The sequence below is a fragment of the Globicephala melas genome, chromosome 1 (assembly GCF_963455315.2).
Source record: "Globicephala melas chromosome 1, mGloMel1.2, whole genome shotgun sequence".
In the NCBI taxonomy this organism is placed as follows: domain Eukaryota; kingdom Metazoa; phylum Chordata; class Mammalia; order Artiodactyla; family Delphinidae; genus Globicephala; species Globicephala melas.
The window spans coordinates 155228673-155254638 of NC_083314.1; the positions used below are offsets into that span (position 1 = coordinate 155228673).

Consider the following 25966-nt stretch of genomic DNA (forward strand, 5'->3'; position numbering starts at 1 on the left):
CCAGGGATTGAACCAGCGTCCCCTGCACTGGAAGGCAGATTCTTAACCACTGGACCACCAGGGAAGTCCCTCTCAGTGTGGTTTTAATTTGCATTTCCTTAATGACTAATAATGTCGAGCATCTCTTCAGGTGCTTATTTACCATCTGTGTACCTTCTCTGGTGGACTATCCATTCATATCTTCTTTTAAATCGGGTTGTTTTCTTTCTTATTGTTGAATTTTGAGAGATTTTTAAAAGATATATTCTGGCATACTCCTTTGTCATACAAGTGTTTTCTCCTAGTCTGTGGTTTGTCTTTTTATTCCCTTAACAGTGTGCTTCACAAAGCAAAAGTTTTAAATTCCGATGAAATCAATTTTTTTTTTCATGGATTTTGCTTTTGCTATCTTATCTAAGAACTCTGCTTAACTAGAAGTCATGAACATTTTCTCTTATGTTTTCTTCTAAGAGTTTTATAATCTTATGTTTTACATTTAGATCTCTGATCCACTTTTTTGAAAAACAGCTTTATTAAAGTATAATTCACATACCATACAATTCACCCATTTAATGTGTAAATTAAATGTTTTTTTAGCATATTCAGAGTTGTGCAAACATCACCACACCTAATTTTAGGACATCTTTATCCACCCCCCCCCCCAAAAAAAACCCCATACCCATAAGCAATAAATCCTCTTTTCCACTTTCTACCTTTAGCCCCGAGCAACCATTAATCTACATTCCATCTCTTCAGTCTTGCTTATTTTAAGCATTTTATATAACTTGAATCATACAATATGTAATATTTTGTGACTTCTTTCACTTAGCATATTTTCAAGGTCCATCCATGTTCTAACATGCATCAGTACTTCATTTATTATAGCTGAATAATAGTCCACTGTATGAATATACTATATTTTATTTACCCACTCACCAGTTGATGGACATTTGTTTCAGCTTTTTAGTTATTATGAACACTGCTGCTATGAACATTTGTGCACACATTTTTGTGTGGACAAATGTTTTCGTTTCTCTTGGGTGTACCCAGGAATAGAACTGCTGGGTCTTTTGGCAACTCTATGTTTAACTTTTTGGGGAACTGCCGAATTGTTTTCCAAAGTGGTTGCACCATTTTACAATTCCACCAGTAATATATGACAGTTCCAACCATCACTGCTTGTTACTGTCTTTTTGATTAGTGACATGCTAGTGAATGTGAAGTGGTATCTCACTGTGGTCTAGCTATGATCCATTTTGAGTTAATTTTTAACAGTGTAAATTGTAAATCAAGGTTCGTATTTCTGCATATAGACATCCAGTTCTAGCACCATTCATTGAAGACTTTCCTTTCTCTACTGAATTTCTATCGCACCTTGGTCAAAAATCAGTTCATCATATTTGTGAGTCTATTTCTGGGATTTCTATTATGTCTCATTATTCTCTGTTATCCTTTTGCCCAGATTACACTGCCTTGACTGCTGTAGATTTACAGTATGTCTTAAAATCAGGTATGAGTCCTCCAGACTTTGTTCTTCTTTTTCAAAATTGCCTTGGCTAGTCTAGTTCCTTTACCTTTCTATATAAATTTTTGTTTGGGATTGAAATAAATCTATAGGTCAATTTGGGCAGAACGGCCATCTTAACTATACTGAGTCTTCTAACCCATATGCGTATGTCTCTTCACTTTAGTTCTTTTTTTCACCTCTTTCCTTAGCACATAAAACCTCACATAATTTGTTATATTTATACTTAAGCATTTCTTTCTCCTTTGGAACTAATACAAATGGTACTGTTTTTTAAATTTGTGTTTCCAGTTGTTCATTGCTAATATATAGAAATACAACGGATTTTTGTATATTGATCTTGTATTCTGCAACCTTGCTAAACCTTTTAATTCTAAGAGCTTTTTAATAGATTCTTTGGGATATTTTACATAGACAATCATAACATCTGTGAATAGTTTTATTTCTTCCTTTTCAATTAGAATGCCTTTAGTTTTCTCCAGACTTATTGCATTTGCTAAGACTTCCACAGCAATATTCAATAGGAGTAATGACAGTAGACATTCTTGCATTAATTTCCAGTCTTAGGAGGAAAGCATTCCATCTTTCACCATTAAGTATGATGTTAGCTGTAGTTTTATTGCAGATGACCTTTACCAGACTGAAGAATTTCCCTTCTATTCCTAGTTTGCTGAATTTTAATTATGAATGAATGTTAATTTTTTTAAACTGCTTTTTCTGGACCTATTTATATGATCATGTAGTTTTTCTTAAATCTGTTAATGTGGAGAATTACATTGATTCTCAAGTGTTGAATCAGTCTTGTATTCCTGGAATGAACACCATTTGGTTATCTTTTTTATATTTTGCTGAATTTCACTTGCTAATATTTTGTTGAGGAATTTTTGCTTCTATATACGGAGGGCAGGGATATTGGTTTGTAGTTTTCTTGGATCTTTGTCTCGTTTCGATATGAGGTTACTGCTGGCTTTATTAAAATGAGCTAGGAAGTACTGCCTTTTTATCTTCTGGAAGAGATTGTGAAAAATTGTTGTTGTTTCTTCCTTAAATGTTTAGTAGAATTCACCAGTGAAATCATCTGGACCTAGAGTTTTCTTTTTTGGAAGCCATGAATTAGATTTCTTTAATAGGTATAGGACTATCCACTTTATTTCTCCTTGAATGAGTTTTGGTAATTTGTGTCTTTCAAGAAATTGGTCCATTTCATTTAAGTTGCTGCATATATGTGCACAGAGTTGTTCATGGTATTTCCTTATTATACTTTTAATATTTGTAGGGAGACTAGCGATGTCCCCTCCTTCATTCTTTATGTCAGGACTTTGTGCCTTCCCTCTTTTTATCTTGGTCAGTCTGGCTAGATATTTATCAACTTTACTGATTTTTTTCTTTAAGAATCAGCTTTTGGTTTCATTGATTTTCTCTATTTTTCTGTTTTTGATTTTATTAATTTCTGCTCTTATCTTTATTATCCCCTTCTGCTTGTTTTGAGTTTATTTTGCTCTTCTTTTTCTAGGTTATTTAGTGAATTATCCACTTTAGAGACTCCAGAACCATAGTAACAAATCCTGATTAAAATAGGCCAAAAAAAAAAAAAAAAAAAAAAGGAAATCAGACAAATCTATAGATGCAAAAATTACACAGAAAACATTTTATTAAGATAATTAATCATAAAATAATTAATAGAGAAACCAATATTATGATATCAATAAATGCCAAAACGACATTGGATCTCATTCAGCATTATTTTAAAAATAGGTAGAATGTTCAGATCAAAACTACATTAAGGGGCTTCCCTGGTTGTGCAGTGGTTAAGAATCCACCTGTCAATGCAGGGAACATGGGGTCAAGCCCTGGTCTGGGAAGATCCCACATGCCGCGGAATAACTAAGCACATGTGCCACAACTACTGAGCCTGCATGCCACAACTACTGAAGCCTGCACACCTAGAGCCTGGCTCTACAACAAGAGAAGCCACCACAATAAGAAGCCCGTGCACCGCAATGAAGAGTAGCCTCCACTTGTTGCAACTAGAGAAAGCCCACATGCAGCAACGAAGACCCAATGCAGCCAAAAATAAATATTTTAAAAAACTACATTAAGAATACAAAAAGAAAAAAAGTACAGAAAATCCTCACCCTCACTCCTGTCCCCCCAATTATTTTATTAGTCCCTTGTTTATCCTTCCAGTGTGACATTATGCAAATATAAGCAAATATGGATATATATTCTCATTCTCCTCCTTACATAAAATTCAATATATATATATTTCTATAAAATATATATTTATATACACACATTGTTCTTCACCTTGCATTTTTCATTTAATAATATATCTTGGAGGTATTTCCATTTCAACAAGGAAATTTTCCTTATTTTTTATTACAGCTGCATACCATTCCACTGTGTGGATATAGTTTATTAAACCAGTTCTCTGTTGGTGAACATTTGTGTTGTTTTCTACTTTTTACTATTGGAAACAATGCCAGATATTTGCAAAGCACATGTACAAGTGTATCTGTGGGATAGAGTCTCAGAAATAGAATATCTGGATCAAAAGGCAAATGTATCTACAGTGTCGGTAGATATTGTCAAATTCTTCTCCATAGGAGTTGTTCTATTTTGCAAGCCCCACGGCAATGTATGAAAATGCCTACTTCTGTATGCCTCATTAACAAGTTTTTTTTTTAATTTTCAATTTTTTGCTAATCTCATAGGTGAGAAATGGTATCTCAGCATGGTTTTGATATGCATTTCTCGTATTATGAGAAAAGTCTGTCATCCTTCCATACATTTAAGGGTCACTTGTATTATGTCTGAACAGTCTCTTCACATTTTTTTGTGTGCTTTTTCTTCTTAATTAATTTATTTTTGGCTGCGTTGGGTCTTTGTTGCTGCGTGCAGGCTTTCTCTAGTTGTGGCGAGTGGGGACTACTCTTCGTTGCAGTGCGCGGGCTTCTCATTGCGGTGGCTTCTCTTGTGGCGGAGCACGGGCTCTAGGTACACGGGCTTCAGTAGTTGTGGCCTGCAGGCTCTAGAGCGCAGGATCAGTAGTTGTGGCGCACGGGCTTAGTTGCTCCGCAGCATATGGGATCTTCCTGGACCAGGGCTCAAACCCGTGTCCCCTGCATTGGCAGGCGGATTCTTAACCACTGTACCACCAGGGAAGTCCCTGTGCTTTTTCTTCTTGATTTCTAAGAGCTCTTGATAAATAGGCAGATGAATCTCTTTGTCTGTGATATGGACTGGAAATATTTTCACCAGTTGTAATCTTTTATACAGTTTGTATTCTTCCTCAGGGAACTGGTGAGGAAAAGCCTTCCTTTCCTAAAGCCCTCCCTCAGTGTCTCTTTCCCACTCAGTACTCACTCATTCATTCATTCATTCATTCATGGGGATTCAACAGAATGGATGAAGGCAGAGCCTGGGGGGAAAAAAGAACCATTTCATGATCTTATATACCCCACGGAGTTGACACTCCATGATTAAACCAGTTACACTTACTTTTGTTTCATAATGTTTTCATATTTTACAATAGGCACGTATCATTTTGTAATTAGAAGAGTTAATGCTGTTGTCAACAGGGATTGGGAAGCATTAGACTGCTTGCAAAATCCTGAAAAACATAAAATAGAAAATAAAAATCATCCATTGACACTATTAATATATTAGTATATTTCTTTCCAGTTTTTTCCTCTATGTATGTGTCTTTATATCTGCTATATTATGCAAATTTTCCTAAGTCATTAAAAATGATTCAAAAACATCACTTTTCTTGTTGGAGAATACTGCATCATAGAGATATACTATGATACATTATGACATCCTCTGGATTGTGAAGTAATCCTTTCCTTCTTTTAAAAAATGTAGGGCTTCCTTGGTGGCGCAGTTGTTAAGAGTCCGCCTGCCGATGTGGGGGACACGGGTTCGTACCCCGGTCTGGGAAGATCCCACATGCCACGGAGCGGCTAGGCCCGTGAGCCATGGCCGCTGAGCCTGCATGTCTGGAGCCTGTGCTCCGCAATGGGAGAGGCCACAACAGTGAGAGGCCCACGTATCACAAAAAAAAAAAAAAAAAAAAAAAAAAAAGTAGAAATAACACATGCTAATGTATACCTTTTACACATAATTTATTTGATTATTCCCTTAACATAGATTCTTAGATGTAAAATTTCTCAGTCAACTGGCATAAACATTTTAAAGCCTTTTGATACATACTGCCAAATTGCATACTGCAAGGGATGCTGCCAAAGTATTCAAGGGAAATTTAATTTCTAATAAATGCACTGAAATGCATTTATTAGAAAACAAGAAAGGCTAAAAATAAACTCTAACCATGTAACTCAAGACGCTAGAAAAAAAAAAAAGATACACCCAATAGAAGTAGAAGGATATAATAAAGAATGAAAAATTAGCAAAAGAGAAAATAGCATGTAAAAGCTATTTTACATGCTACTGTCTTGATTAGGGAAAATACAAGTAAACCCACTCCTATATACATTTAGTAAAATGGCAGAACATGCTTCTGCTTTTCAGGATTTTGCAAATCCTAATTTTAAAACTAACCAGAGAGAAAAGTCAGGCTGTCTCAAAAGAAACAATAATTAGACTAATAACAGACTTTTAATAGCAGCACTAGAGGTTAAGGAATTACTGAGAAAAATTAAATTCCAATTTAGAATTCTATATCCAGCTATGCTATAATTCACAAGTAAGGGAGAAATAAAGAATTTACTACTCTCAGACATATCTGCTGAAAAACTACTGAAGGATTCATTTATTTTATTTACAAAAGAAATACTTTTACAAGACTTAGTATGTGCCTGGCACTATTTTAATCATTCTACAAATATTAATTCATTTGATCCTAATAACAACCCCATGAAGTAAATAATACTATCATCTCTCTTTTACAGATGGAGAAATTGAAGCACAAAGAAATTAAGTACTCTGCCCAGGGTCACATAGCTAGAGATCTAGAGAGCCAGGTATCAAACCCAGGCAGGCTGACTGCAGAGCTGGTGCTTTTAACCACGATACAAGCTGCAACTGCTCTGGGAGGCTGAGGAAATGGAACTCAGAAGGAAGGAGGAAATGCAAGAACCAGTGGTAAGAAACTGGTAAATGTTCCGGTTAATTGAAACTTGGGTTGGCTATTTACAACATATAATAATAGTGATAAATCTGCGGTGTGTTAAAAACGTGATGAGGGCTTCCCTGGTGGTGCAGTGGTTGAGAGTCCGCCTGCCAATGCAGGGGACGGGGGTTCGTGCCCCAGTCCGGGAGGATTCCACATGCCGCAGAGCGGCTGGGCCCGTGAGCCATGGCCGCTGAGCCTGCGCGTCCGGAGCCTGTGCTCCGCAACGGCAGAGGCCACGACAATGAGAGGCCCGTGTACCGCAAAAAAAAAAAAAAAAAAAAAAAAAAAAAAATCAAAACTGTAATGTTTGGTGAATCAAGCAAATTGCAAAAAGATAACATACAAGATGATGTTATCTATGTAAAAATTTAAGATACCATGGACATACGGGTAATAAAAAAACCAAAAACATACAGAGGAACAACACATAGTAACTAAAGCATAATGGTTACCTCTGAGCAGAATTGAGAGAATAGAGCATGAGGCTTTAGTTGTATCTGTTGCTTTTTTTTTTTCCATACCAAAAAAAAAAAAACCCTGAAGCTCTTATGGCAAAAAATTTAACATCTACTTAATCTCAGTTGAGAAAATAGCTGTTACATTTTCTGAACTTTTCTGTATGTCTGAAATATTTTGTACTTCAAATATTTTTTAAATCTAAAAACAGAGAGAAAGAAAATAAAAGGGAAGAGACAGAGAGGAAAAAGAAAGAGGAAGAAGGAAAAGACACTAATATAAAACCTCAGTGTTGTGAGAATTTTATTAATATAACCTGCATTCAGTGGTATTTGGGTGCCATCACAGTCCTCAGGGATACCATCCCCTTTCCCAACTTAGGCCAGTGGTCCCTGGACAGCTCAACTGGCAGTCTTCCTAAAGAGCCCCAAAGCCTTTCTAACCCCCAAATGGCTGTTTAGTGGGGATGCAGAAAAATACATTGCTCTTAGGTGAAGGACTCAGTGGAAATGTTGACCAACTTTCTCTGTTCCCTACCCAGATTTAGAGATGACACTGGGTCACTGACCTTTTCATAACCTCCACTGGTCCAGGTCTTCCCTTTTCATTGCCAGACCCCCAGGCTGTTCTCTAGTTAATTTATGCCTCCTGAAGGGGGTCAAGCTTATTATTGCCTGCATATATGATCCTTCCTTCTATTGGAGGGATAATGGTCCCGCCTGACTTGGGCCACGTGGGGAAGTGATGGGGCATAGAGTTGCCTTCCAAGGGCCCTCACAGCAGCTCTTCCACCTCTGGCCCCAACTGGCCCTGATGCTACTGGGGTCCATCTCTACCCACTACAGACCACACTCTGGTTAGCATAGATCTCCAAGGAGAGCCCTGTACTGGAGGTTGAGACACTTGCTGGAGACTTAGGAGAAGCCTTGGGGCTTCCCACCCTTATGACCCCTCCCAACTACCTCCCAGGCACTGTTCTTTTCCTATTTCTTCTAATTATTCCCTACCATTTCAGACTTGCTTTCCTCTCCTCTAACTCCCCTCTGTAAACCCTGACCCAGCCCCCTTTTTTTTAGCTATCTCTTCTATAGACACTTACCCTGAACATGCCTCACCTGGGAATTTCTACAATCCATGGTGCAAAGCTCCCAGCAGCCTGATGACATGATGGGCAGGGAGACACTCAATCAGGGCCAGGAGGCTTCCAGCCTAGAAGGGCACTTTGCCAGGTAAGGGGCGTCTCTCCCAAAAGGAAGGCCTTGTTAATCCTTGGCCCTGGATAACTCATTGGTTATGTCTAACATAAACCTCTTTGAGATGAAATATAAAACAAAAGAAGAGCTACTGCTACCAGATTCTGGTGGAGTCCCCCTTACGCGGAGGTGGTCAGTCCAGAGCCTGACACATAACTTCACTAGGGTGTACACAGGATTTTTTTTTCCTGAATAGATACACATTTTAATGTATGAGTTTTGACTAAAGTATTTTCACAGCTGATACAGTTTTGGGGGTGTGGATTCTTATGCTGAAGACATGTATTTTTAAATTTACTACACTGATTTAATAATTTGATAATTTTTCTCTAAGTCCATTAGTATAATCATCAGGTTCACAGGATTTCTCTCCTGCAGGGATTAACTCATGACAAAACCCATGATCTGACTGTGAACACACTTTCTAAAAAGGCTTCAACATGTTGACCTTGAAGTCCTTACCCCACTATCACACAAACAGGGGTTCCCTCCCACATGGATTCTCATTCAACAAATATTTACTCGGTGGCTACTCCTGCCAGGCACTGTGCCAGGAGCTGGGGACACAACGGCGAGCAAAGCACACGCAGCTGCCCTCTCTTGCAGCTGCCAGAATCGTGGTAGAAACAGGCTCTCTGGGGAAGGGGGAGATATGCACATACCTACACCTGCATGGTTTTCTCCCACGTGGAGTCAAATGGATGTGAAGGCCTGACTCGCTTCTCACGCACACAGGGTCTCTACCGCGCATGGACTCTGATGTGCATGAAGGTTTGTGCTGTAACGGAAGCCCCAACCACAGACACTGAAATCAATGGTTTCTCCCCTGAGTAGACGCTCTGCAGAGAAGCTCTGTGCTCTTAAGAAACCCTTTACCACACTTGCACATTTGTAACATTGCTCTCCTGTGGGGACTTATGGAACTCAAGGTTAGTGCTCTTTCCAAAGCCCTTACTACACTTAGCACATATAAATGGGTTTTCTCCTGTATTAATTCTTAGATAAACTCGAAGATCTAAGCTCTAACTGAAGAAACCCTTATCACACACCCATCACATCTGCAGTTTCATTCTCTGGAGAATGTGAAGATTCACTGTGATCTAAATCCTTTCCACACTCCTCACACCTACAGGTTTCTCTCCTGTGTGGACTTTCTGATGAGCACGGAAGCTTGTACTTTAAGGGTTTCACCATTGAAATGGTTTCCCTTGTGTGGACCCTCTGATGCTCTTGGAGGTCTACGTTCTGTCTGAAGCTCTCACAACACTTCTCACATTTGTACGGTTTTGCTCCAGCGTGGACTCTCCAGTGGATGCGAAGGTTGGGGCTCTGATGGAAGCCCTTGCCACACTCCTCGCACTTAAAAGGTTTCTCTCCTGTGTGGACCCTCTGATGCACGTGAAGATTCCTGTTATAACTGAAGGCTTTGCCACATGTATCACACACGAAAGGTTTCTTTCTCGTGTGGACTCTCTGGTGGATGTGAAGGTCTGTGCTCTGACTGAAGCTCTTGCCACACTCGGCACAGTCATAAAGTTTCTTTCCTGTGTGGGAAAGGGGATGATTTAAGAATGAGAAAATGTTTACAATGATGAAAAAATATGACCGTCAAGTTAAAAGACCTCAAGGGAGGTTGTAAGCAATAGAATATCAGACTGGAGAATGTAAGAAACTATGTTAGTGGATTAAAAGATCAACTTGAAGATGGGACTTCCTGGTGGCACAGTGGTTAAGAATCCACCTGCCAATGCAGGGGACACGGGTTCAAGCCCTGGTCTGGGAAGATCCCACATGCTGCAGAGCAACTAAGCCGGTACACCACAACTACTGATCCTGCACTCTAGAGCCTGCAACTACTGAGCCCACGCTGCACAACTACTGAAGCCTGCGTGCCCCAGAGCCTGTGCACTGCAACTACTGAGCCCGCGTGCTGCAACTACTGAAGCCCGCGAATCTAGAGTCCGTGCTCTGCAACAAGAGAAGCCACTGCAATGAGAAGCCTACACTGCAAGAAAGAGTAGCCCTTGCTCACCACAACTAGAGAATGCCTGTGTGTAGCAATGAAGATCCAATGCAGACAAAACTAAATAAAATTTTAATAAATAAATAAATACAAGTTCTTTAAAAAGAAAAAAGATCAACTTGAAGAGTTCTACTAGGACTCAGAGGAAAGGATTTTAAAAATGGAATTATGATCTCGAAGCTCCTATATATTACATGTATAAGAGATTCAGAAGGAGAGAAGAAAGGATATGAAATAATAATAATAATAAATAATGAGAATGTACTTAGTCTGAAAGAGAACTTGATTCTCTTAGATTGAAACTATTTTCCCAGGACCACTTAGGAGTGCTAAAAAAAAAAGACAAACTAACATATACACCTACCAGGATGAAATTTATGAATTTCAAGGATCAAGAAAACATAAGCATACAAAACATTAAAAAAGCAAAACAAGTTACTCCTTTGAAAAGAGACTGAGACTGACCAAAGACAACAGTACAATATTTTCAGAGTCTTGAGGGAAAAAAGACTATCAGCAAGCAAGCTAAACCTAAACCAATGATTCCCCTACAAGGACAAAAGAAAGGAAAAAAAGGAGGGACAAAGATGTCCAAAATTTGTCAAAATAAAAACTCGTGAAAAGGGAAGACATGGAATATAAAAAGTAGAAATGAATAAATTAAAGCTTTTCCTCTTTTTCCCTCAACAAAATCTCATGAAATATCAAGGGAAAACTCCCCATGAGCTGAAGGCTTCAGAGATGAATGGGCTCAATGACAGGCAAATATAATTACGGGGTTGGGGGGTGGCGGGGAGGACTGCCTAGCTAGGCACATCCTGGTAAAACTCCTAAATTCCAAAGAAGGGAGGGACGAGAAAAACAGGTTAAACAAACAAAAATAAGATAAAATAAGACAGAGAAAATTACTAAACGAATGAATCAGATCAGACTCAGCAGTATCCGAGGCTTAAAAACAAAGATACAATGGCTAGAACATTCTCAGGGAAAATGATTTTGAATCTAAAGGTCTCTACTCAGTCAAACTACTATGCAAGGGACTTCCCTGGTGGTATAGTGCTTAAGAATTCGCCTGCCAACGCAGGGGACACAGGTTCAAGCCCTGGTCCGGGAGATCCCAAATGCCGCGGAGCAACTAAGCCCATGCGCCACAACTACTGAGCCTGCGCTCTAGAGCCCATGAGCCACAAATACTGAGCCCGCATGCCACAACTACTGAAGCCCGCGTGCCTAGAGCCTGTGCTCCGCAACAAGAGAAGCCATCGCAATGAGAAGCCCGTGCACTGCAACAAAGAGTAGCCCCTGCTCACTAGAGAAAGCCCACGTGCAGCAACAAAGACCCAACTCAGCCAAAAATAAATAAATTAAAAAAAAATTAATTTCAGTATATCAATATATCATACAATGGAATATGATATAGCCAGTTAAAAGACTGAGATAGGTCTAAATATTTTGACATGTGAAGATATCTAACATATGTTACTAACTAAAAGGAAAGTTGCAGAACTAATTTTTATAACATAAACAGATAAATACACAAATAGAAACAAAACAAATATGTATCTGTGAGCTTATATATTTTCTGTCTGCTTATATGTAATATAAATAGAAAATAGTCTGAAAGATACTTTTTACTTTATATGCAATATATTTTGTTTTAATACCTTTCTAATTAAATAAGTAATTACAGGGAGGGGGGCATGGGGAGTGACTGCTTAATGGGTATGGGGTTTTCTTTTAGGGTGATGAAAATGTTCTGGAACTTGATAGAGGAGTTAGTTACACAACATTGTGATGTACTAAGTGCCACTGAATTGTACACTTTCAAATGGTTAATTTTATGTGAACTTCACCTCAAAAAAAAAAAAAAGAAATATAAATGGCGGAGGGGGAACTCAAGTTTTTACTTAGTAGCAACATTTTTCTTTCTTCAGTAGTGATTTGGACACTCTGATATTTGAATCTCAAGCCCTCACCTAGTTAAACACTTTAAGAGCTCACAGCTTTAAACAACCAAGGGAACAAAAATTCTCCAAAGAGCAGTTGTCCTCACCCACTAAGACCAGGTTGCCATAGATCTCCAGCATCACCTCTTTGTACAGGGCCCTCTGTGCGGAGTCCAGCTGCCCCCACTCCTCCTCGGTGAAGTCCACGGCCACATCCTTGAACGTAACGTGTTCTTAAGACACCAATGACCAGTAATTCCTCTTCAGTGAGCAAACATCTACACCAGCTTCCGTGGTACAAAGGGTACAAACTTGGCAACACTGAGAAAGGTAGACAGTATAAAGGGGACTTCAGAATTTTGTCCTAAGCTGTAAGAATAATTTAAAGAACAATAAAAAAATTTTAAAGATATGTATATCTTTTGCAGAGGCTCACCAACCCTAATAATATGAGGAGCTCTTAAAAATCAATTAAAAAAAAATAAAATGCTCCCAGTAAAAATGGACAAATGGTAAATAATCTGAGTAATTTCAAGAAGAAAAAAAAATTACCAATAAACACATAAAAAGACATGCTGCCTCACAAATTATCAAAGAAATGGGTATTCAGATAACGAGGCATTATTTTCCCCTATCCTTGGGGCAAAGATTAAGACTTATAATACCCACTACCAGTGACAGTATGAGAACACACATACCCCCATATACTGTTGGAAGGAGTATAAATTGGTATGAACTTTTTTGGAGAACAATTTGGCAGTATTTATCAAACATATCTTTTGATCCAGCATTTCCTATTCTAGAAATTCATCCTCATAAGATAACTAATGACTTCCCTGCTGATAAATCCAATGGAAAGTTTTCAATCCTTTTTATGCTTGACTCCTTGGCATTATTTGGCCCTGTTGACCACATGGTGTTCCTCAAAACTCCTCCGAGAGTCTGGATATCATAGTATCCTAACTCTCCTAACACTCTGGTCAATCTTTCTCAATCTCCTTCTCTCCAGGTCAATGTGCGGGTTTCCTGGGTTGGATCCTAGGCCTTCTTCTCACTCTCCCTATGTGATCTCATATATTCTGATAGCTTCAAATGCCAACTGAATGCTGACAACTCTCAAATGTACTTTGGCAGCCAAGACCTCAAGCTATACCTAGAGTTCCAGACCCAAATATCTCCTTGGTGAACATCCAGTGTGAAGCATAGTGCCTGATCTACAGTAGGTAATCAATCAATTTCTACCAAGTGAAAGAAATATCTATTTGGATGTCTTCCAAGACATCTAAATCAACATGCTCAGTTCTGACTTTATCTTCCTTTCCAAAACTGCTTCTCTCCCAGTGCTCTCTAACTCAGGAAACCCCACCTCCAACCACCCAGATGTTTAGGTCAGAAAAAAAGAGGTCATCCTTGACTTCCTCTCTCCCATCCCTCACATGATCCGTCACTAAATCTTTTTTTTTTTTTTTTTTTTTGCGGTTCGCGGGCCTCTCACTGTTGTGGCCTCTCCCGTTGCGGAGCACAGGCTCCGGACGCGCAGGCTCAGCGGCCATGGCTCACGGGCCCAGCTGCTCCGCGGCATATGGGATCTTCCCAGACCGAGGCACGAACCCGTGTCCCCAGCATCGGCAGGCAAACTCTCAACCACTGCGCCACCAGGGAAGCCCACTAAATCTTTTAAAATCTCTCTTTTACCTCCACTGCCCCCACTTTATTCTGAGCCACCATGACCTCACCTCTGCCTCCTAATTGGTCTATACCATCCTGCCTTCCTGCAACATGATCTCTACTCTGGCTCCTCTTTTTGTGCCCATTCCTTAAATATTAATATTTGTGTTCCTCAAGATTCTTCTCTGGTTATCTTCGTTTTCTTCTCTTCTCACATATCAGCTGGATGATCTCAACCAAGCCCATGACTTTAATGACCATATACATGGTGACAACTCATAAATTTGTATCTTTCACCTGGATCTGTCTCAGACCTTGATATCTACCTTCTAGACTTCTTTAATTGGATGTCCGACAGGTGCTTCAAACTGTCTTCTAACTCCCCTCTGCACACACAAACACACACAGAAACACAGAGGCTCCATCTCCTCTGTTCCTTATCTCAGTGAAGACTATCACCTTTCACCCAGTTGCCCAAAACTTGCATTTCAGCCTTAACTACTCCTGTTCCCTCACTCTCCACCAACATATACAGACCCACAGTGTTATGTATGTTTTAGATACGTACTTGGAAATGTCCATATTCTTTATATACTTATTTATCTACAAAGCCAAGTTCTATTCCATTTCATTTCAAAGTTATATTTCAACATAAAGTTCATCTGACGCTGGCTAATTAGCCAGGCTAACTGATACCTTTATTATTAAACAAATCCAAGGATTCTTTGATCTATCATTCTTTTTGGAAGCCCAGCACCTTTAAACATTTAATTAGGAAGATATCATTTCTATTTTCAAGCAAGCTTGTAGATTCTTAGACTATCTTAAAGACTAACCACCAAGTGTAAATATAGCTGCATCCACACCTGAACAGTGGCTAGGTATTAAAATGCCCTTGATAAGAATTGGCAGTTTTGGGAATAGACAGGAAGGTGTCCTATGAACTGAAAATGATTTTATGAGATTACTTAAAAGCTAGTGCTTTCCTTTCCAATCACTGCACTGTAAAGAAGTCTAATATGGGTACAGCCACTGTGGAAAACAGTGGTTCCTCAAAAAACTAAAAATAAAACTACCATATGATCCAGCAATCCCACTCCTGGGAATATATATCCAAAGAAAAGGAAAACACTAATTTGAAAAGATACATGCTCCCCAATGTTTATAGCAGCACTATTTACAATAGCCAAGATATGGAAGCAACCCAAGTGTCCATCAACAGATGAATGGCTAAAGAAGATGTCACACAGACACACACACACACACACACACACACAATGGAATATTACTCAGCCATAAAAAAGAATGCAATTTTGCCATTTGCAACAACATGGATGGACCTAGAGGGTATTACGCTTAGTGAAACAGTCAAACAGAGAAAGACAAGTACTGTATGTTACCACTTATATGTGGAATCTGAAAAAAAAAAACACAAACAAAAGCAAATGAATGAATATAACAAAACAGAAACAGACTCACAGATATAGAGAATCAACTAGTAGTTACCAGCAGGGAGAGGGAAGGGGGTAGGAGCAAAATAGGGGTAGGGGAGTAAGAGGCGCAAACTACTATGAATAAAATAAATAAGCTACAAGGATATATTGTACAGCACAGGAATATACCCAATATTTTATAACTTTAAATGGAATATAATCTATAAAAATTTTGAATCACTATGTTGTACACCTAAAACTAATACAATATTGTAATTCAACTATACCTCAACTTAAAAAAAAGTCTAATATGAATGAGGATGTGATAGATCTTTTAGTGTGGTTATTTGTATTTATTATGGTTCTAAGAAGAAAGATTAAGTTGTATTGTGGGAAAACTCTAAGAATGAAATTCAATGTCTTTTATAAAGCTTTGAAATAGTTTACTAGTGATCTGTCAGTATTGAAATTCAAACATCAACATCATTAATGCTTAGTCTACAATAACTGTAACTTATTTTCTAAGACTATATATTATGTGACTCAAAGGCACACTTAAGACTTATGTTCTGGATATCTATCCACTGTCTTAATTCTGTTTCTCAATCATCACAAACTTATTTCCTAGAGAGAGCATTCACTGCAATGCAGTCAAGTAACAGAAAATTTCTAAGTCTAGAAATACAGCAACTTCAGAAACAAAGTTGATGAAAATAAATTCCCAGTAATTAGGCATGTTCACACTGTAGTACTAATTTTCAATTCTTAATTATGAGAAGCTTTTGGGAACTGGCTGTAAAGGTGAAATATTCAAGTTGGTCTTGAATAAAGAGACACTGCTAATGTTTTGTTTATTTGACCCTAAGAATTTAGCCTGATAACAGCTGGCATTAGAAAATCTATTAACATACATAATCATAACAAGTAAAAAAGGAAAATCCATATGACCATCTCACAGGATGGCAAAACAGCATTTAATAAAATAAATCAAATTCTAATTTAAAAACACTTTTTTTTTTTGGCTGCACCACGCGGCATGCGGGATCTCAGTTCCCCAGCCAGGGATTGAACCCGCGCCCCCTGCACTGGAAGCATGGGTTCTTAATCACTGGACCACCAGGGAAGTCCCTAAAAACACTTTTAAAGGACATTGGTCTAGGTAGTGAAATAAACAGACAAAACATAAACCCAGATGAGAATAACAGATTATCAATATGCAATGATAATATTTTGACTTGGTCTTAAATATTGGGAGATTGAAAATATTTGTAAAGGAGTCTGTTTTACAAATTTAACCAGATATGAATAATGAATGATCACATCAATTAAATTTTGTCATTTTTAAAAATTTATTCTTAAATACAGTAGAAATGTGTCATTATAAATGCCTAAAACCACAGTTTTTAATGCCCAACCCCAGGTTTTATTTCAGCTATTAAAGAAGCAATATCAAGTGTATTTAAGGCTGTATCACTACAGATTGTGCTGAAAAATCACTTGTAGTGTTGCAACGTCTCACATCTATAATGATCCTACACACGGTGAGTAAGTAGTACAGGCACACATAAATTAGCTGCTGATATAAATGAAACCTCTAAGCCTATGATCTATTTGATCTCATGTAAAGAAATACATTTTTTGGTTCTTCCTCATATTCCTTGTTTGTAAAATGTCTGCAATATGGCTGTACTATTTATTCACTTGGCTGAGGATTTTTTCTAAACAGTGCATACTCTTTTTATATAATATAAAAAATGCAGTGGCAACTTTGAGTCTCTAATCTAGCCCACTAGTTTGACGAAGTGCTGGCTTGTATGTCTAGGCTAGACACTTAAATTATAACTTTTTCCTAGGGTATGTACTGACATAATTAACGTTCATCTATGGAAAGAAAACTTGATGATAAAACAACACACATTTCAAATAACCCCCTCCCTCCCACTCTCGCAATGAGAATCACATTTCATTTGCTATTTTTTTCTGATAACAAAAGTGCTATTATGGAAGATAAGAGAAAACTACAAAAAAAAATACAAAATATATAATCATATTGCCCCCAAATAACTACTATTTACATTTTGGCATATATATGTAAGTTTTAAAACTTGGGGATATTCTTTACAACTTTTTAAAACATTTTTCAATTAAAATATCATGAACATTTTCCCCTATTAGTAAATATTCTTCTATACCTTGTTAATGGCTATATAGTGGCTCTTCTCATAGTTATATCATAATTTAACAATCTCCCAGGACTTCCCTGGTGGCCCAGTGGTAAAGAATCTGCCTTCCAATGCAGGGGATGCGGGTTCGATCCCTAGTCAGAGAAGCAACTAAGCTCATGTGTCACAACTACTGAGCTCGTGGGCCTCAATTAGAGAGCCACAACTAAAGAGAAAACCTGCATGCCACAACTAGAGAGGAGCCCGCACGTCACAGCAAAGAGCCCACGCATTGCAACGAAAGATCCCGTGTGCCGCAACTAAGATCCAACACAGCCAAATAAATAAATAAATATTAAAAACAAAACAACAGGGGCTTCCCTAGTGGCGCAGTGGTTGAGAGTCCGCCTGCCGATGCAGGGGATACGGGTTCGTGCCCCGGTCCGGGAAGATCCCACATGCCGCGGAGTGGCTGGGCCCGTGAGCCATGGCCGCTGAGCCTGCACGTCCGGAGCCTGTGCTCCGCAACGGGAGAGGCCGCAACAGTGAGAGGCCCGCGTACCGCAAAAAACAAACAAATAAACAAACAAAAACCAACAACAACAAAATGTCCCTATATTGGACACTAAAGTTACTTACCACTTTTCATTATCATAATGATACTGCAAGTTATATCACTGTATTTAAATTATATGCACTTATCCACTCTTTTTCTCAGGGTAAATTCCTAAAAGTAGAATTGTTAGCTAAAAGACTTTTGTTAGGTTTGTTAGGTAAAGACTTCTGACACATATTTCCAAAGCCCTCCAAAAAGTTTGTAGCAAGATGACATTTAGTTTAAAAGTATTTGAGTGTCCTGGTTTTGCCAGTAAGTATTTTTAAAAAACACATCTCTGACAATTTGATAGGTGGCAAAAATGCCATTTCATTATATTATAACATTTCTTGGATTACTAGTTAAGTTGAAAAATAGTAAACCAGATGCTACAAATATTTATAAGATTTACAGGTCAATAATATCATGTCACAAAAATAAGGAATTTCACCTAACTGGAAACAAAGAAAAAGGACTACTCCTTTCCCCACAACTGAAAAGTTAAAATAAGACAAAACAACCCAGTGAGCTGAGAGCAGAGTGGCAGGCAGTTGGAAAGGACGGGCTGCCCTGCAGAGATGCCAATAGCAGCGCTGCTGTGGTATATGGAACCTTATGCCAGCTGCAGGGTGGGAAGCTTAGCCTGACCTGGGACCTCTGAGGAACTGGGACCATCCCATGTTAGTACCATCCTCTAAGCTCTGGCAGAAACAGAAGCATATTTCCCCTGGAGAAAAATTTCCCATAGGACTCAAATAAAGATCAATCAATGAGCTCATAATTAAACTCATCAAAGGGGAGAGTGAGCATAAAACAGATTTACACTACCAACAACTACAGATATTTAAACTATCAGATACAGAACCAGAACAGCAATACATGAATTATTTGAAAAAATAAAAGATGCAATTATAAGATGATAAAGCAAAGAAATTATCTGAAAATAACATGCAGTTGTGAAAAAAATAACAAATGGAATGTCTAAAGATGCATTAAAAAGGAACTTCTAGGAAGAATGTATTTCAGGAAAAAGAAAAGTGATCCCAGAAGGAAAGCCTGAGACAGAAGAAAGAATGGCAAGCAAATAAATGATAAACATATATGTAAATCCAAACAAACATTGTCTGTATAAAATAATAATTCTATAATATCTAATTTATTAAGAGGACAGAATTAAAATGCAAAAAACAGGGACTTCCCTGGCGGTCCAGTGGTTAGGGCTCTGCACTTCCAATGCAGGGGGCACAGGTTCGATCCCTGGTCGGGGAACTAAGATCCTGCAAGCTGCTCAGCAAGTCCGAAAAAATAAAAAATAAATAAAATGCAGAAAACAATAGCTTTTAAGTCAATGGGGGATGTGATCAGTAGTTCCTAAGTCCTTGCATTATTCTGAAAGAGGTTAACATATTGTTTAAACCTAGGCTTGCAAGTATGCACGATAAAATTTCAAGGGTAACCACCAAACGAATGTATATAAGTTATAAATTTCAAACATGTAAAGAGGAAAAAGAAAAAAAAGAAAAAAAACCCTCTCCACTTAAAAAACAAACAAAAAAAAGAAAGGAGGGGAAAATACAGGAAAAATGGACAAATAAAATTAAAGTGCAAGACAGTACAAACACATCAAATATATCAATAACTACACTAAATGCAAACAGACTAAACTTGCTAGTTAAAAAGGTGCTGATTATCAGATTGAGGGGGGAGGAGACAGAATTCAGCTATAAGCAGTTAATGAGAGACATACCTAAAGCATAAGGCCCTGAAAAGGTTGAAATAATGGAAAAAGGTAAACCAGGTAAATAATAAACAAAAGAAAGCAGGAATAGCTATACTAATGTTGAACAAAATAGATTTCTAGACACAAAGTGATATAAAAGGTCACTACATAGGGATAAAAACTTTAATTCTCCATGAAGATATAACAACTCAACTTGTATGTACCTCATAAAACATCCTCAAAGTAATATATTTTTTTAAAATGGAAGTACTACAGAGAGAAATTGACATATCTACTACTCAAAGAGATTCCACACACTTTTTTTCTCAATTCTTGATGGGTTAAGCAAACAAAAATAAATCAATAAAGATACAAAAATTTTAAACAAGTCAGATCTTATGGACACCTATAGACAGTTTTAAAAATTGTATAGAAGTATTAAAAATTAGGGGATGGGCTTCTCTGGTGGCGCAGTGGTTGAGAGTCCGCCTGCCGATGCAGGGGACACAGGTTCATGACCCGGTCCGGGAAGATCCCACATGCAGCGGAGCGGATGGGCCCATGAGCCATGGCCGCTGACCCTGCGCGTCTGGAGCCTGTGCTCCGCAGCGGGAGAGGCCACAGCAGTAAGAGACCCGCGTACGGCAAAAAAAAAAAAAAAAAATTAAAAAATAAATAAAATAAAAATTAGGGGAAAATGCTGTTAAGTAATTTCCAATCAACATTATCTATGACCTAGGCTGCTTAGCACCAGATTTCTGTTGGTAACAAGAAAGTTGAGATGCTCCTTTACCATGCTGACGAAAAGCCCTCAGACCCTCTCTGGTAGAAGAAAAAGAACACCCATAGCCCAGCCCAAGGGCCATCCTTGGATTTTAAAGAACACAAACCCTGGTCAATGAATAAATACACTCACTTTATTTGGGAGAATCCTGAGGCTTCAAGATATTTCTGAAGATAAGTGTTCCGTTATGGATATGGAAAGAGCACTACATATGAGGAGTAATAGGTGGGGGTTTAAGTTTTGTTTTTTCCAAAAGTAACCATCCGACATTGGATGAAGGTAAGGAGGATAAGGATGATAAAGATTTATTCAATAGATATTTATTGTACCTACAATGCATCAGATATTGTTCCTGACTCTGGGGATACATTAGTGAATAAAACAGACAAACACTGCCCCGGTGGAACTAGCTTACATTCTATCAGTATGTGACAGGGAAGAAACATAATACATAAGTATACTATATAGTAGGTTAGAGGGTGATATGAAGGTTAATTTTATATGTCAACTTGGCTGGGCCACATTGCCTAGATATTTGGTCAAACATTATTCTGGATGTTCCTGTGAGGGTTTTTTAGATGAGATGAACATTTAAATGGGTGGACTTTGAGTAAAGCAGATTACCCTCCTTAATGTGGGTTGTCCACATCCAATAAATTGAAGGTCTTAATGGAATAAAGACTAACCTCTCTAAAATGAGAATGAATTGTGCCAGCAGAAAGTCTAAAAAAAAAAAGTTGAGGGGCTTCCCTGGTGACACAGTGGTTGAGAGTCTGCCTGCCGATGCAGGGGACACAGGTTCGTGCCCTGGTCTGGGAAGATCCCACATACTGCGGAGCGGCTGGGCCCGTGAGCCATGGCCGCTGAGCCTGCGCGTCCGGAGCCTGTGCTCCGCAACGGGAGAGGCCACAACAGTGAGAGGCCCATGTATCGCAAAAAAAAAAAAAAAAAAAAAAAGTTGGTACCTACCCACTTACCTTTAGAGAATATACATTCTACTCAAGCACACATGAAACACTGTAAAAATTGATCATAAACTAGGCCATAAGGCAATTATAAACAACAAAAAACGGTAAAGACTTGAAAGAGGTATGGAAGTTCATATACAGGTATCCTTGCTATCTGCCACTTCGCTTTCATGAAAGACCTACATTAAGACCTACATTAGTACCTGTTTTCGCTAACAGAAAGAAATCTGAAAAGCATTTTCACTTTCATGAAGAAAAACAAAAATCAAAAAAATCATTCAACACTTGTTTTGCAGAGTCATTACAGAGGCAGCACATACCCAGGGCTGCTAGAGTGGCACTGCCAAACTTCTTCCCCAGGAACTTCACTCAGCATCAAGTTTCCATAGCTTTGAACTGTGTCTGTGAGCATCTGTGCTTTATCTCGATTTATTTTGTGCGTCCATTAGCAAGATGTGTCCTAAAGTAATTGCTTCTTTCCACCATTTTGGCTTCAGAAAGGTTTCATAGGAACACCCTACTTTCAGATAGCGGAGGAAACCTGTAGTACTCAAATTTTCTCTAGCTCACCTCCTTCAGTCTTCCTCAATCACCCCAGTGCACACTGATTTTTTTCCCTCCTCTAGCACTGTTATCACTGAGTGCAGTCTTCAAAGTGACACTTAAGAGTGGCTTCTTTTCATATTACTCATTGTATATGTGAGTAATAATCACTATTTTATACATGTACATATTAATCTCCCCCAAAGAAACCACACACTTTGAAGTAAGAATTGTATCTAAGTCAGTTTGTTTTGCTCTTACAAATAAATGAGCACAGAGCAGCCATGACAAAGTAGATAAATGAATGAGCAACATGTTAGGGAGAGAAGAGACCTAACCTAAAGAAGGGCACCAGGCAAGAAAGTGCATTCCTTTCAGAGTCCTTCATTTCACAGATTAGGCCCAGCCCTCAAGGTGTGCACAATTCAGGCTCAGTCCCTGGATGAGAAGACTTGTCCACTGACAACATGTACAGCATAGGCAATGGGCCTAAAGACAAATCTGGCTCCACCATTTCATAGCTTGGTGAACTTGACAGGTCTCTAAACCTCACTGAGCCAGCTGCTACATCTGCAAAATGGAAATAATGTCCACTTCTCACAACTGTTGTGAGTGTCAAAAGAAAAAGTCAATGTTGAGCATATCCAGCACATCCAAAATGTGTTTCCTTCTCCTTTTCTTCAAGAGTATGTATACCGGGACCGAGAAAGGAAATATGCATCTCACCTGGGAACCGGTCATCTCTTCTTCCTCAGCAAGGTCAAGGAGTTAAGGAGGAAAAGCTGGAAAAGAAAGGAGCCATGAGACAAGCCTGCCTTGCAGCCCCCAGAGTGGCCAGCCTCGCCTGAACCATTCCCTCAACCAGCCTGCCCTACGTTGCCTTCTCCTCTCCACACTACAGACTGTTCACCACCTCAGGCAAGAGATGGGGAACAGTCTGTTCTAAGTTCACGGTCTCTCCCTGTTCTCTGAAGGTGTCACCTGACCCAAGCCTTGCTGAGGAACGTCCACAGCCTCAGCAGCTCCAGAACCACTTCCTCCTCCAGACCCTGGTCTTGGCTAGTAGTTTTGGCAGGAAGCCTCAGGTCACAGGTGTATCCTCTCAGGGGTCCAGCCGCCTGAAGAGTTGCGGTCTTCTTTCCTACCAGCATGGCTTGTTCCTGTGGGCTCAAGAACAGCAAGAGTGCCACAGTCGGAAATCCAGCCGGGCTCAAAGTTACACTAAGCGTCTCCCAGGATACATACGGAGGAACTCCGGCTAGGAACCTCTGGCCACCGGGACAGCAAAGCCGGCGGCCAAACACTTGAAGGAGAAACCCGAGACATCAGAGGGTGGAAGCGCCCGCACACACTGCTCTGGGGGAGATACGCGGCTGACCCGCCTCGCCGATATGCTGCGATCGTAGCCCCGACCTGGGGGCGCCCACAGCCGGGAGCAGCGGGGCACAGGGGGCTAAGCCAAGGCTGGAGTCTGAAGGAGAAGGGGATCCTGGAGCCACGGGGCGGGGGGGAGGAGGGTTCCACGAACGCTCCTGTCTGCGGTGAGCAGAGCCGGTGACTGTGCCTGCTTTAGAGAACCTGGTAGGATCTGACCCTCCACAGCCAAATCGCGGGTGACACACTCTTTCGGGGACCATCGCTCCCGGGGCCCCAGACTTGGGGCTTCAAGTACCTCAAACCCACCCCTACTCTGGCCCTCTGATATCTATCTTCCCTTTGAACCTGAGTGCCCCTCTGAACCCCAGTCTTGCCGGAAGTAGCTCCTGCCGCTGCCAAGAGCCGCCGGACTCACCTGGCTCAAGCCGGGTCCCGCGTCTCTGGTTTCCCGGCTCGGGGCCAAGCCCGCTGAGGCTGTACTGCGCCTGCGCGGAGAGAGCCCGGCGTCTCCCACAAGACCCCGCGGCGCGCCGCCTCGGTCCCTGCCGCCGCTGTCTCCATCGCCTGTTACCCTGGCTGTGGCGTGTGGAGGGTTCTCCTTCAGCCTTGCCAAGGGCTAGAAACGCCACTTTTTAGTTTCAGTTCCTGGGATCCTACAGTGGCAGTGCCATGTAGAAGCTTGCGACCTACTACGGAGGTTTGAGTGGGGAGGGGAGGGTGTGCAGGCTGGGTGAGACTGCGCGCTGGGACTTCTCCCCCTCACGCTTGGGAGCCTGGCTTTGTTGTCAAACCCAAGTTCATGTGCCCAGTCAATGCCCAGTGAGACCAGGGTTTGGAGCCAAGAAAACAGGGCTGAGCAAGGAGAACAGGGCAACAGGGTGGCTCATGATCAAAAGACCTGCGATCCCTGATGACTTGGAGGAAGAGTGTTTATACGCAAACTTTCGGGGGGGGAGGGGGAGTGCTTGCAGAGTGTGTGACCTTCCTCTGATTGGTTGGTGGGAGGTGTTCCAGGAATCTCAGTCATCAGCCTTCTGGTTCCAACCAGTTTGGGGTCTATGTGCTTATGCTTAGCATAAAGTTACCATCCTCTACCTGAGTGGAGCCCTTAGTTCCTGTAGAACTAAGAGATACAAGCTGCATTATTGTTTCTGTATTCCCTCACTCCCCTTATTAGTAACTGTTTGAATCTGCCCTTTGGAACTCAGGGAAGGTCTAAGAGGCTGCAACCTTTTTCCTACAAACAAAAAATGGGGGACACAGAAAGGCTTTCATGCTTGGGAGGGCCCCACGGGGTCCTGCTCAGTTTCAATCGCCCCTTTTCTTTGCTACTCCTCAATCATGAGGGGACCCAGGTGTTGGACAAAAAAGGGAATAACATTTTGGATAAAGAGATTAATCATAAACTCAGCAGAGGAACGTGTTTTTAGGGGGACTCAGTTTCAGTTTCTTGGGGTTGGGGGCTGAGAAGGGGAAAGAGACTGGCATCTCTCATTTGGCCAGTGGTCCTTTCCAGAATGTCACCTCATATGCACCTCTGGGCAGACAGGTGTTCTAAGGCAGGGTGGCGAGGGACCCCTCAGTGCGGCCCGCCCTCCTGCACGGTTCTCGGACGGGGAGGCCTGGCCCAGTGTGACATCTTCCTATCCTCTGCGTCCGTCCCCTATCCCCGGCTAATGTACTCAATATGGTGTTCTCTTGACGGCCCCTCTGCCCTGCTGTTTCTATACGGGCTTCACTCCTTGCAAGCAGCCCCAATCTACATGGGGGAATCTCTTGCAACCCTCTTCATGGTACCAACTCGGGTCCTTGGGCTCTTTAATTAATAGAAATGGATAAGAGGCCAGATGAGAAAATCAGGCAAGGCTTTATTGAGACTTGTGCTGCAGCATGAGGGAGGGAAAACAAGTGAAAGATTCCCTTGCTCGCTACCGGAGGAAGGGGGTGAGGCTGGGGGCAGATGGGGGGGTCGGCAGGAGGGGTGGCGGAGGTAATCTGCCCACCTCCTGGTGGTACTGAGCGCAGGGGGCATGCGCAGTGCCCTGCTTTTGCTCTCAGCACCTCAGGAGTGGCAGTTGGTTTTTGGCCTTTTTGTATCTTACTGTTCATAATTTGCCCCAACTGCGCATGCATGCAGTTATTTTTAGTCCCTTACAGTTTCTTTGTACCTTGTTGCTCAAGGAGACCTTTGTCCAGGTGCAAGCACTCCAGTAAAGTGTCCTGGGTCCCAGGTCCCAGCCTATCTCACTCACTTGATTTTTGTAGAGAAATGCCAGGGCAGTCTCTGTCAGGGCTGACTCATGACTCTGCTGACTCCCATCCCCACCCTCTGACCAATCTTCTGGTTACATGAGGTTGTAGGGGTTATGGGGCAGGTCTGAGAAGATGGTTGAGGAT

At 40.5% G+C, this 25966-nt stretch overlaps 1 protein-coding gene across 10 annotated transcripts; it reads right to left on the reverse strand.

The window, feature by feature from the left end:
• Nucleotides 1-680: 680 nt before the first annotated feature.
• On the reverse strand, nucleotides 681-24038 carry LOC115859173 (zinc finger protein 239-like). 10 transcript variants are annotated; one of them, XR_009565675.1, is made up of 6 exons: nucleotides 23985-24038; nucleotides 22919-22974; nucleotides 12427-12640; nucleotides 9013-9894; nucleotides 5006-5117; nucleotides 681-3069 (listed from the first exon to the last, which is right to left on the reverse strand). XR_009565675.1 is itself a non-coding variant. In XM_070045492.1 (6 exons), the coding sequence occupies exons 5-6, from the start codon at nucleotides 12458-12460 to the stop codon at nucleotides 9392-9394; spliced, it is 537 nt and encodes a 178-aa protein (XP_069901593.1). In that variant the 5' UTR covers nucleotides 12461-12688; nucleotides 18222-19461; nucleotides 22919-22974; nucleotides 23174-23352; nucleotides 23985-24038; the 3' UTR covers nucleotides 6946-9391. The 10 variants fall into 10 exon arrangements, 8 of the variants coding, with proteins under 8 accessions (XP_069901593.1, XP_069901591.1, XP_069901594.1 ...); XM_070045492.1 differs by lacking the exons at nucleotides 681-3069; nucleotides 5006-5117 and adding exons at nucleotides 18222-19461; nucleotides 23174-23352 and having other exon boundaries at nucleotides 6946-9894; nucleotides 12427-12688; XR_009565674.1 differs by lacking the exon at nucleotides 681-3069 and having other exon boundaries at nucleotides 4169-5117.
• Between the last annotated feature and the right edge of the window lie 1928 nt (nucleotides 24039-25966).